General features: G+C 41.2%; 1 protein-coding gene across 2 annotated transcripts; it reads right to left on the bottom strand.

Moving 5' to 3' along the window:
• Positions 1–104: 104 nt before the first annotated feature.
• On the bottom strand, positions 105–2,265 carry LOC129821255 (ATP synthase F(0) complex subunit C3, mitochondrial-like). Of its 2 annotated transcripts, none has more exons than XM_055878704.1 (5): positions 2,192–2,265; positions 1,913–2,007; positions 841–915; positions 535–725; positions 105–408 (listed from the first exon to the last, which is right to left on the bottom strand). In XM_055878704.1, exons 2-5 carry the CDS (start codon positions 1,949–1,951, stop codon positions 294–296), a joined length of 420 nt encoding a protein of 139 aa, XP_055734679.1. In that variant the 5' UTR covers positions 1,952–2,007; positions 2,192–2,265; the 3' UTR covers positions 105–293. The 2 variants fall into 2 exon arrangements, with proteins under 2 accessions (XP_055734679.1, XP_055734678.1); XM_055878703.1 differs by having other exon boundaries at positions 2,114–2,211.
• Positions 2,266–12,429: the final 10,164 nt, after the last annotated feature.

Genomic DNA, 12,429 nt, shown 5'->3' with positions numbered 1-12,429 from the left:
AGCAGTTCCTTTGTATAATCCCATGTTGACATTCAATAGAAGCTAGTTGGCTTCTTGATTGTGGTGAAACATGATTCCTTACATAGAAAACATACTGCCATATGTCAACTAGTCAAATACATGCATTTTAATTATGTAATTTCTTACATTTTTACAATACATGTTTCTGTTATTTTGAGTGTCGGACAGACTTGAAAATGTACATTTCCATGACACCAACACGGAAACAATTTTGGTTGCCACGATAAAATATGTAGTCACATCTGTAATTACAGTTCCTATAGACAGATTTTTTACATAGCAAACAAGATTAAGAAAGCAACCATCAAACAGAATAGGCCCATGGCTTCAGACAGGGCGAATCCCAGGATAGCGTAGGAGAAGAGCTGCTGCTTCAATGATGGGTTCCTGCAGAACAGAACAATACAAACCATTTTCAGACCATTTCATGTAAAAATCTGTTTGAATCATCGTTTTTCTGACAGCTGACATTGACAAGCACAGATCTAGTACTGTTTGTAGCAGTGGACTTACCTGGCATATCCAATGATGAGACTGCCGAACACTGTTCCAATTCCAGCACCAGATCCAGCCACTCCGACTGTGGCGGCTCCAGCACCAATGAATTTGGCAGCGGTATCAATGTCCCTGCTCACAGCACTGGTCTGGAAGCCTCTGAGAGCTACCTGGGTGAAGGGGCTCTGTGGCATGAGGGCTACGTTTCTCTGAAAAACAAACACCTCCTTAGTGATGGGAAAAGAACTCCAACAATAACTATTAAAGGGATTGACAAGCTTTGGAAGAGCATAAGGCCCCGCACTAGAAGAAGATGTTTTTCACCTCTGTATTGACCTCAGGCCTGGACAGCATAGAGGCAGACAGGGGTCTGTAAAAAGCCCGGGAGCCAGCACGGACCTGCACCAGGAACCACCACAAAACAGTGAAAAAAAACAACAATATTTTGCCTGAGAGCCTACACAGGGATCTTAAAGGCAATAAAGAAAAATACAGATGTTAAGGTGCAAACATGACTGTTCAAAGTACAACAAGTGGAGGCCTGAGGGATGTTTCCCTCTGTCAAAGGCAGCACAAGTGCACCATGTGCCGTGGGAGGCACCTTGACAAAGCTAGCCACTGTCATTGAAGTGGTCAAATGTCAGAGCCGTACTAAGACATGCATAACCTAGTAACAAATTACAACAACTGCATTCCCATTAAGTCATCAAAATGCATTTTCAATCAGGATACATGTAATATTATTTCGACAACACCACTGGATACAAGCCTAAAAATAAAATAACACTCGTTTTACCAGCTGAGTGCACTTAGCACAAGCTAGTGTCATACCTTTAACAGTTAACGTATCAGTACAAGTAGCTATAACCTGTTATCCATGTTGTAGCTAGGTTTCACCTGAACCTGCAATGTTTCTAGCCAAACATGACCTTGGGCAAATAGCCCCGAACACATAAAAAGGGAATATGAGAGCTCAACAAAATAAGTCACTAGTTAGCGTTAGGTAGCTACTGGTAGACTTGCGTGCTGAAGAAAGCCAAGTGTCATGTTGACCTTATTCACAACTACCTAGGCTATAGCTAACAGGCTACCTAGCTAGCTCTTAGGCCGGGTCTTGTCTCAGATGTGCAAATATCGCTAACGTTAGTTAGGAAACTAAAATAAGAGCCTCTCACTTAATCAAAGTAACTACTTCTATCATGCAAAACTTGGAGAGATATGGCATTTCATTGCAACTATCGTTAGTTTATTAGTTACCTAGCTAGCTAATACCCTTGTCAGGCAGCTCTATTCAAGTTCAACACAGGCCCATACGAATACAGCGGAGAATGAGTTCAGATGTAATAAAACATTGGTTTAATCAGATTGAGTAAAACATACAAATAAAAATACTCACCAGAGCCGGCGTGGAGACGAACTTTGCACAGGCGTACATGATCAATTTAGTCTGTTTTAACCTGGTCGGTCAAATTTGATTGAAGCCGGGTCTTTCTGCAAAGATAACACAAATATAAGGTCAATGGGTTTTAAAATGCACGATGCTGAAAATAATGACAGCCCAATGCACACAAGAATCCGTACAATATGAACCCCTCACTTGTGTTGTGCTGGGTGTTGTTTTAAAGAAGGATGAAAAAGGATTTACAATGGACAATGTCTAACATATCCCTCTTACCGACTGCAGAAGGTCGAACCACAGTAGAGAAAGGCGCACGCGCATTTCGTTGTTTATAGATTCCCGGATGAAGATTTTGGACAATGGAAGGTCATTTCACTATAACTTTATTAAACCATTTCAACGTTTGAATTAAACCTAAAGAAACCATGAATGAAACCCTGTACAGTAATTTTCAGTGACAAAGATTTTTCTAGATAATTGACCATGGAAATCCATCAGAGCTCCATGAATAACACGTACAGTATGTAGGACTTTTATGTATACCCTTTTTAATAGGTCAGGCCTATTGTCTTCAATATTATCTCAAAACCAATACATTCTAAAGAAATAGCACAAACAAGCAGAGGAAGAATCAACATATTTTCTTTAGAACGTTGGCTTAAAGAATTTCAGCATTAGACAAAAATATGATTGAATGGTTGATATTGACAGAACTAGGCAATCAATGATTGGATTATTTAAGCCTACTTTTATTTAGCTTTACAGTATATGCTGAATTAGGCAACAGGCAATTGGCAACAATTCTATACACGTTGTTGTGCACATTATAGCCTGCCTAGTTGCTCATCTTGAGCATCATCTTCATAGGCCAGGTGATACAGGAATTCATGTATTGTATTCATTAATGAATGAATCCATTAATTAATTAATTTATCATGAAATCAAAATCATATGTTGATGTACATATAAAGTCATATACTATTTCTCCCGTTATACAACTCATTGAGTAGACAGTGCCTTCAACATTTCATCTAGGCCTATTCTTTCCAGTGCATCTGTTGAGGTGTGAATTTAACACTACCCAGAGGGGATGTCCCAGGGCCCTGTCTAGGAATCTCTCTGCTTGGAAGTGTAGCTGCACACCAGGAGGATTTGTAATGTTGATGAATGGCTCGCCAGCAGCTGGGGCTGGAAGGTATTGGTAATGAGGTTGGGGATCGAGCCCCTCTTTGCTGCCGTACGATTGCTCTAAGGGAGGAATCCCCCACTGGTTCCTCAGGTATGATCTTTGCAGGTGCACAGGGGGTTGAAGTCACAGCCTCTAGATCTCATGAGCACAATGTAGAATCAGTCCTACTAATGTAGCACATAAACCTCCAACGCCCTATGGAAATGAATGAATCAACAGTCACTGAAGGATCCATTTCATTTTTCATCTCACTGCAGAGCACAGATTAAATAAGAATACCTTTATTTATACAGAGTACAGTTGCACTGAGCTGGAGTGCATCTTGATCAACCAAAGGTACAATTCTATAATTGCATTTAGATACATACTGGTATATTTAACACACAATTTAACTAGTGGAATAATGGAAACTGTAATGGGACAGAGGTACATTTTTTGTTCCAATCAATTGATCAACCTGAAATGTAGCTATGTTGACAATCATATCATGTTACATGTCATGTCCATAGCTAGTTTCAAGTACTTATATTTATTATCATTATTACAGAATTTATCACACTGTCATGCACCATATTGTTACATATTAATTAAAAAGTCCATGTCCTATGGGCCCAGTGGAAAAAAATTATCTTTCTCTTGATTTCGCCTGTCAGATAGGATTAAATGCATATAAATAGAATGAACGGATGAATCATTGCCTTGAATGGCGAGTCCTGCTCTATTCGTTCTATTTTTAGGCATTTAATCCTATCCGATAGGCAAAATTTAGATAGATAACTTTTGAAAAACTAGGCCCAGGTTAAACAAAATAGCCAGTCCCCTGTGCTTTTCCTGAGCGCAGTCAGTGGGATTAAAGTCCAGCAGAGGGTGCAATTGAGGCTAATGTGATGGCTGTGACCATCACCTTTGTTGTCAGCAGGGTCGAGGACTTTGGTTTACTACAGGAATGTCATAGGCTTACTGTTCTTCTCACAGTCTTGCAGTCATTATTTTTTACATGACCATATCCACTGAGTGTATTTTATATTGCATATTCCAAGTGTATTTAATTGATTCTTAAACGATACATATGGTATTTACAGGTAACTACCAACATAAAGGAAACACCAACATAAAGTGTCTTAGTAAGGCATTGGGCCACCGAGCCAGAACAGCTTCAATGCACCTCGGCATAGATTCTAAGAGTGTCTGGAACTCTACTGGAGGGATGCGACATCATTCATCCACGAGAAATTCCATAATTTGGTGTTTTGTTGATGGTGGTGGAAAACGCTGTCTCAGGCAACCGTTCAATTGGGTTGAGATCTGGTGACTGAGACGGCCATGGCAAATGGATTACATTGTTTTCATGCTCATCTAACCACTCAGTGACCACTAGTGCCCCGTGGATGGGGGCATTGTCATCCTATGGGGGCATAGCCATGGTAGCCAAATGAATGGCCTGCCCAGCATGACCCTAAGCATGACGGGACATTAATTGCTTAATTAACTCAGGAACCACACCTGTGTGGAAGCACCTGCTTTCAATATATTCTGAACAAAAATATAAAAGCAACATCCTAAAATGTCAAAGATTTTACAGAGTTACAGTTCATTGAAGGAAATCAGTCAATTGAAATAAATAAATTAGGCCCTAATTTATGGATTTCACATGACTGGGCAGGGGCACAGCCATGGATGGAACTGGGAGGGCATAGGCCCACCCACTGGGGAGCCAGGTCCAGCCAATCAGAATGAGTTTTTCCCCACAAAAGGGCTTTATTACAGACAGAAACACTTCTCAACACTCCTCTCCCTCCTCAGACGATCCCGCAGGTGAAGAAGCCAGATGTGGTGGTGCTGGGCAGTTGTGGTTACACGTGGCATGTGGTTGTGACGCTGGTTGGATGTACTCACAAATTCTCTAAAACGACATTGGAGGTGGCTTACGGTAGAGAAATTAACATTCAAATCGCTGGCAATAACTCTGTTGGACATTCCTGCGGTCTGCATTCCAATTGCATGCTCCCTTTAAACTTGAGACATCTGTGGCATTGTGTTGTGTGACAAAACTGCACATTATCTTGGCAAATGATAAATGCTCACTAACAGACATGTAAACAAATTTGTGCGCAAAATTTGACAAATTTGCTTTTTATGTTTATAAAAAATTTCTGGGATCTTTTTTTTCAGCTCATGAAACACGGGACCTACACTTTAAATGTTGGGTTTATATTTTTGTTCAATATACTTTGTAGCCCACATTTACTCAAGTGTTTCTATTGTCTTGGTAGTTACCTGTATGTTTCCTCTTGACAAGGTAGCAGAATGAATATACAATAAGTGTACCATGTCTGTTTTTTGTAAAGTCCTATTTAAGTGTAGCTAGCAGATCATTTTCAATGTATAGGCTACATGATACATACCATACTATGTGTGCTCTATGGCCAAAATCATAGTATTTTGAAGCAGGAGCATATAGCAATGTATTAATTGCAACAACTAGACAGACAGCATATCAAAGAAGTGGTTAACCACCTGAGGTCACTGTCTTAGTGTCTAATTAACAGAACTGCAGTACTTGGGGGGGGGGGGGGGGGGGGGTCCACGGCTGTGGAAGGTGAAGAAAGCACAGCCCAGTCTCTCCCCTGACTCCCGCCTCCTCCCTCGCTCACTGAGGCATGCACGCTCTGCTCTCCCTGTCTGTGGTGTTGCATATAACACTCAGAGACATTCCATTTGCATGCCGGCCCCATCAAGCTGGATGCACTCAGACTCATAATAAAAGGCATTGACCCCCTTAACCTTTATGAATTACAATTTGTGCCTGCAGCACGTCCTGTCAGAGGTCTCAGAAATGTGGGCACCTCAGCCGAGGGGTGTGTGCGTGTTGTTTTGCAGTTGTTAAGGAGAGGGGAAAAGGTTTTTACAGCTCCTCGCCGGAGCTCCTGACAAGCTGGGAGGAGGCGAGGCGCTCTGACAGCGGAGGCAGGCCAGAGAAGGAAGGACTGCAGGCAGCTCTGCTGGTGATGGCTCCATGCTAATCTCTAGCTCTGGATGCACAAATATACTGTATAGACCCACTGATACCTATAACAAGGCCATGGCTAAGAAGAAAGTGAACTGTAGTTTATCAGTGGTTTAAATACAAACCCTTACTGGCTACTGTCATCTTCCGTACCATCAAACTCATGTTCACCTTTAATGGCATGTTTACTATCTACTTGATCACGTGGAGGTTTTTTTCCTAGATGGCCTTCAAACAGCTGGTCCAATAACCCATGGCACTGTAGGAGGGGCCAGACAGCTCAGTGATACAGCTGGAAATCATCCTACAATATCCAATAGACAAGTTCTCTCAAAGAGAATGCAAAGATTTAAAGGACATTAGTATTCACAAAATGTATTTTTCCCCCACAAATCCATAATAACACTGATCTTTGTGCTGCTGGTAAGCAGGGCCGTTGGAGTGAGGCAAGAAGTGCTGAGGCTTGCAGTATCATCATTCTTAATAGATCCTGACTTTATAGGCCTGTAACAACTCTACAAGCAGGCACCCTCTTGTACTGTGTCTATATGTTCTGAGAGGGAGCAGGGTAAGGCTGGTTTAACCTCATTCTGCTTGGAGGTTCTACATTTCGACACCGAAAGCATTTGCTTCAACTACATCAACAGAGAAGCTATAAAATGGGCAAAGCTGAAAATAGAGCCAAGAGAAACAGCCACTTTTCAAGAACACATAATTAAAGGTGAAACATAAAAAGGACAAAAAGGTCTTAATTTCACACACAGCGCTCAGTTGCACACCATATAACTTAGATTAAGACAAAAGGGTCGCTCAGGGCCGGCACTGGGCATAAGCAGTTGCTTAGAGCACCCGGCAGCTCAGATATCATATTTGCATGGCATAAGTCAATTCAAAAGTTCTAGAATTTCATAAATTTGCAAACGTTTCTCTCCGCCCCATGGCCATATGTGTAGAATTGCAGGATATTAGCTGTAAAACTGCAAGTTCTTCTCTCCTTCCATGGTAAAAATGTGTAGAATAAATTTGTAGAATTGTATGAAATGTGTTATGAATTTACAAATGTTTCTCTCCACCCCATGGCAAAATGTGTAGAATTGCAGGAAATTAAACTTTCAAACTCTCAGCCATCAAGATGGGGGCCACTAAAATGTTTTGCCCACGAGTTGGGGGCCCTCCAGCCAAATCTCACTTAGAGCAGCTAAAAGGGTGGCTGTAAAATACTTGGTTGCTTTTTTCCACAGACTTCATTACAATTGATTAATGAATACAAAATTATATTGTGGCTGGAATTAAAATGCTCAACATTCCAAATTCTCATTAAATCACTATTTTTTAAAAACGTTTATTTAACTTGGCAAGTCAGTTAAGAACAAATTCTTATTTACAATGACGACCTATCCCGGCCAACTGTGTGCCGCCCTACGAGACTCCCAATCACAGCCAGATGTGATACAGCCCGGCACAAACCAGGGACTGTAGTGACACCTCTTGCACTGAGATGCAGTGCCTTAGACCGCTGCGCCACTCGGGAGCCCCCTAACTTGATTTTCTTCAGAGCAGACTTTTAGTGTTGAGGGTGGATCGGCAGTGTAAAAGATGTAGAGGTTGTGGGGCAATCATGCATGTAATTGTAATCATGTAATCACCTTCAGTATATTCTGAACAATATCAAATATAATTTAGGTAAAGAAAAAAACTACAACAATAGATATACTCTCAAAGATTAAAAACGAGCATTCCCTCCTCCCTCTTTCTCTCTCCATCAAAATAGTTCTGCTCAGCATCACAAGTGGCAGTCAGTGGCTTTATGTGAGGTAGCGTGGCTGACAGGGGCAGCCGTGCGATGATTGGTTTACAGATGTGCGCTTCCTCTGGTGTCTTCAAGGTCACAGAGATTTACAATCAAAGCGCTTATGGCTCTTTAATAACGGGCGTGTGAAGCTGATTAAAAAGCCAGGAGTTGTCCACCGTAATGGAATGTGCTTGACCCTTTTTGTTCACCACTTTGTGGTACCTGAACATATCTGCATATGACATCTAAGAAAGGCTCTGCACATGCAGTTTCACAAACAGACGGAACGAAGGGAGACGGTTCGAGCAGGCACACTGCAGGCATATGGAGAAGTGTGTTGATGGACAGACAATATGTGGTACAGGTTGAAGAAAGCTGCATTTAAAGATGTGCTTTCTTAGCAGTTTGGGGGGTAGTTAACATGCATTACTGTAAAGAGTCTGTACTCAAAATAGATCTCAAATATGGCTTGAATGTATTTAGACAGGATTGGGTTGGATTGGGATTGGGTGTAGTTAGTAGGAACATACAAATTTAAGCCATTGTCAGTGTGAGTGAGTCAAGTTGGAGTTCTCTATAAGCACAGGTTTTCTTAACATGCAGTGGCACTCATTCGGAACATTGTTGAATTTAAGAGGCGCATATGGTCGGAATTTATTGGGATCAATTATATGGTTTTAAACTGGGATTAGCTTTTGAAGGACCCTCCATTATCAAATGCTTCCTTACGAAAACCTATTCACCATAGATCCCTGCAAATGTCTCCTAAGCACTGGTCTCAGATCAGGTGTCATATATGAGGCTCTCTCAAAATGTAGTGAACAAGCCCTTCCTGCCTTTAATGGGCTGACCTACAGCCCAGTTCATAGAGCTAATAAAAGTGGTCTGGTGGAGGTCTGAAGCTGCACAGTGTCAGTAGCAGATGCCAAACTCAGCAAGTTCCGGAATGCTCAATGAGTTGCTTTTATAGGCTCCATTAATAAGCATTAACTTTCTTTCCCAAGATATGAGAGCAAGCAAAAAGCCACAGCTGGCAGCATTTATTTATAACACATGACTCTCTCAGTGAGGTCGAGTCATGTTGTTTTGGCCATGACGAAATAATCTGGAAAGCTACTCTTCAACAATCCTAATTAAGGCAGCATGAGGCCAATTTTGAAAAAGGCTATAAAAGTCCAAGCATTGGCCACCACATGAAACACACATTCATGTACGTCTTGGTCTGCCATCGCCCTCACTTGTTATGAGAAAAAGAAAGAAAAGGATGAGGAACATTCCAGGATATTGACTCAACAATGAAAAGCTCCACAACTGGCACAGTAGTATTCTCACAAATACATCCCTCTGGAAATTAAGTTTTAAAGAATCCATTAGCAAATGAAAAGGAACTACCATACAATAAAGTGCAATCCTAGAGACATAGCGGCCATGTTTTTCCCCACAAAAGGCTCACAACATCCACCACTAAAAAGGTGTGCAATAACAAAAATTCATGGACTGAAGAGAACTGTCTGTCTGTCTACCAACATATAAGTGCGTGTTACACATGCTTATATAAACATTTCTGTATTAGCCTACTATACAACACATAAACATCATCTTGCCTCCAAGCCTCTCTTTCGACTGGGAGCCAGATCGGTTACTACAGAAACCCACACAATCTGGTCCCACTCCTCCTACACAATAAACCAAGCTGGCACAGAGCAAGCCGAATCAATCATGGTGCTTTATTAGCCTGTCACTAGTCTGCTTCCTGCAAGTGTGTTTACCCCGTCTATGGCCCCTCCGATTGTGGCTGTTCAATGTACATTAAGACAGACATAATTGAGATTGTGGGCGGCCCAAAGTGCAGGGCTCAACTCGTTGTCGTTAATCTGTCATATTGTCAGGAGTCACAGCGGCGCTGACCAAGGGTGGCCCCACCTTCAAGGTATTGCTGATGACTCTGTTGTGCACCGTGGGTGGGTGGGTGGGGTGGGGGGGGGGGGGGGGGGGGGCCACCTGCTTTAACATTATTGGTTGACCACCAAGGGAGAAGAGCTATTAGCTTCACTCTTCACTCAGTTTACTCAGACCTCTCAGTTCAACTCTCCAGTAGACACCTTAATCCCTTGACAAGTGGACTTTATTACTAACTTCTCACACATGACACCAAGTGTTCTAAAAACTCTGTCCCCTTTAGTCATTTTCGGGTGAATCTGTTCAGTATTCATGTTTCAAATTGGTACACATTAGGGGTTTTCTCATTAGATATTATGATTGCTCCTAATTAATTGCATGTTGCCCATAATAAATGACTGTTTATAATCACAACAGGCACAATCAACACTGAAGATTGCAGCATGTAATGTGTAGGGGCAGGCGATGAATGTGAAGTTATCCCCCTCTGTGGGTTCAACCCCTCAAGTAACTTTCTTTTCAGATTGGGTTACTGATGGCAGTGTAGACATTTCCTTTCACTCTGTTTAAATGAAAGGCATGGAAAAGCATTTAAGCAATAACAAGATATAAATGAATGTAATCGTACTGCTGGAAAAGGTGCTTTTTACAATCACGCAACATATTAGAAATAATAGCCAAATCTCACAGAAGCGCCCGGGTTATTAATTGCATGCCAAATGGGACCTGTCTGTTCTGCTACGGAGATATCGTGGCGGCGAAAGATCACCAAAGAAAATTAAACCGCAATCAAAGTACATTTCTACCATCATAATTTCTGATTGTCAGAATCACCTTCCTCATACAGCATCTAGCAGTGTAACAAATCTTCAATTTTATTAAGTGTCTCAAGTTATTTTCTTGCCCGTCATATTTCATATTGATGATGTATTCCTACGCAGTCCTGTTTTTAAAATAGGTATCCATGTCTAATACGCAACATGATTTATTAGACATGGAAATATGAGAATGCTGCTCTGAAAGGGAATTTAATTGATAGCTAGAGAGGCAACAGCTTCTAACCCAGAGTCCTCTGTGGCATCCTATTTGTAACATACCCTTCCAAATTTACACTACAGTGACAAAATAGAGCACCAGGTAGTTTTTGTCACACATTTACACCATTTAGCCAGATTTAATTTGCAGCGCAAAATTCAGAAAGTGATTCGTTTCATATTAAAGTGAATATCAGTTTCGAGGTCTGTATCTTCCGAATGTGGCTGTGTTTACTGGCGTGTGTTATGCTGGCATGGAAACTCATAAGTTCTGAAATGTCAGGATTCTATGCATTCTAATTGAGTGTAGAGCGGTTAATGGCTGTGGAAATTCACCCGCTTGACGTGCTTATTCCCCCGTGTGCCGTTTCACAGCCAAGCCCATGAGCCTCAATTAAATAGTAAAATAGGCCTGTTCTTGAAAATAACAACAATGAAATCATGAGCCTACATGACAATAATACCATGTTTTACCTTGAACCAACAATGGCCACAGCTTGTAAATTATTAAACTGAGACCTTGTAACAAAGGTTGGGGCGGCAGGTAGCCTAGTGGTTAGAGCGTTGGACTAGTAACCGAAAGGTTTCAAGACTGAATCCCCGAGCTGACAAGGTAAACATCTGTCATTCTGCCCCTGAACAAGGCAGTTAACCCACTGTTCCTAGGCCGTCATCGTGATTAAGAATTTGTTCTTAACTGACTTGCCTAGTTAAATAAAGGTAAAATAAAAATTGTAACAGAGAGGCGTCTAAATGTACAATATGAGGGCATCTAGGAGGCTCTTGGCTGTGTGTCTTTAGAGGTCTTACATTGGAAATATTCTGCGGAAATATTATTGTACAGTTTTTTTCTTCTTCTCCAAATCATCATGTGGTTTATAAGGTCACGTCCTGGCATTCGTTATTGTTATGTTTATTGACCAGCTGCTACAAGATGGTTGATATAGGCCAAAGTTGTCAGTACTACTGTAATTACCCATAAGGCCAACAGAGCATTCTATAATAGTCTCTCGGACAGGTTCTGCAGCGCAGCCTTTCCTAGTCCTGGAAAGTAAGGCCTAGTTTCATCATACTAGATCAAGTCCTAAAGTATCTTCCCAAATTGAAAGGGTGCTCTGTATTACAACATGGTACTTCCAATGTCAACAAAAGGCCATACTGCTTTTCTTTCACAGCTGGGAGGCTGTATGAGGCCAGCGGTGACATGTTTACCACATATTTTCAGAATGTTTGCAATCTATAAATATATGTGGAGCATAACCTATTAAATTCTGTGATACAGGAGAGGCTGGATATTGAGCCTGGTCTGATTGGGCTAGTTTATTTTTCACACCCTCTCTTATTGTTTTTATGGCTCCCTGGCTTTAACCCTTTACTGCTTCACTGATTTCATGCCAGAAAAAAAAATACTTTTCCAATAATTCAATTTATTGTTGGAAATAAATGGAATTCAAAGGATTGGGCTGCTGCCCATAGACAATGGCGATACTTTTGGCCCATTCAACACAATGGCTATACCAGAAGATTTTCAAAAAAACTTGATTTTACACTTGTCTTAGATTCCTATTAAAACTAGGTGTACAAGTCTCTGCA

The sequence above is a fragment of the Salvelinus fontinalis genome, chromosome 23 (assembly GCF_029448725.1).
Source record: "Salvelinus fontinalis isolate EN_2023a chromosome 23, ASM2944872v1, whole genome shotgun sequence".
NCBI classification, from domain to species: Eukaryota; Metazoa; Chordata; class Actinopteri; order Salmoniformes; family Salmonidae; genus Salvelinus; species Salvelinus fontinalis.
The sequence above is the reverse complement of the archived record's forward strand: the minus strand, read 5'-3'. Positions and strand labels throughout refer to the sequence as shown.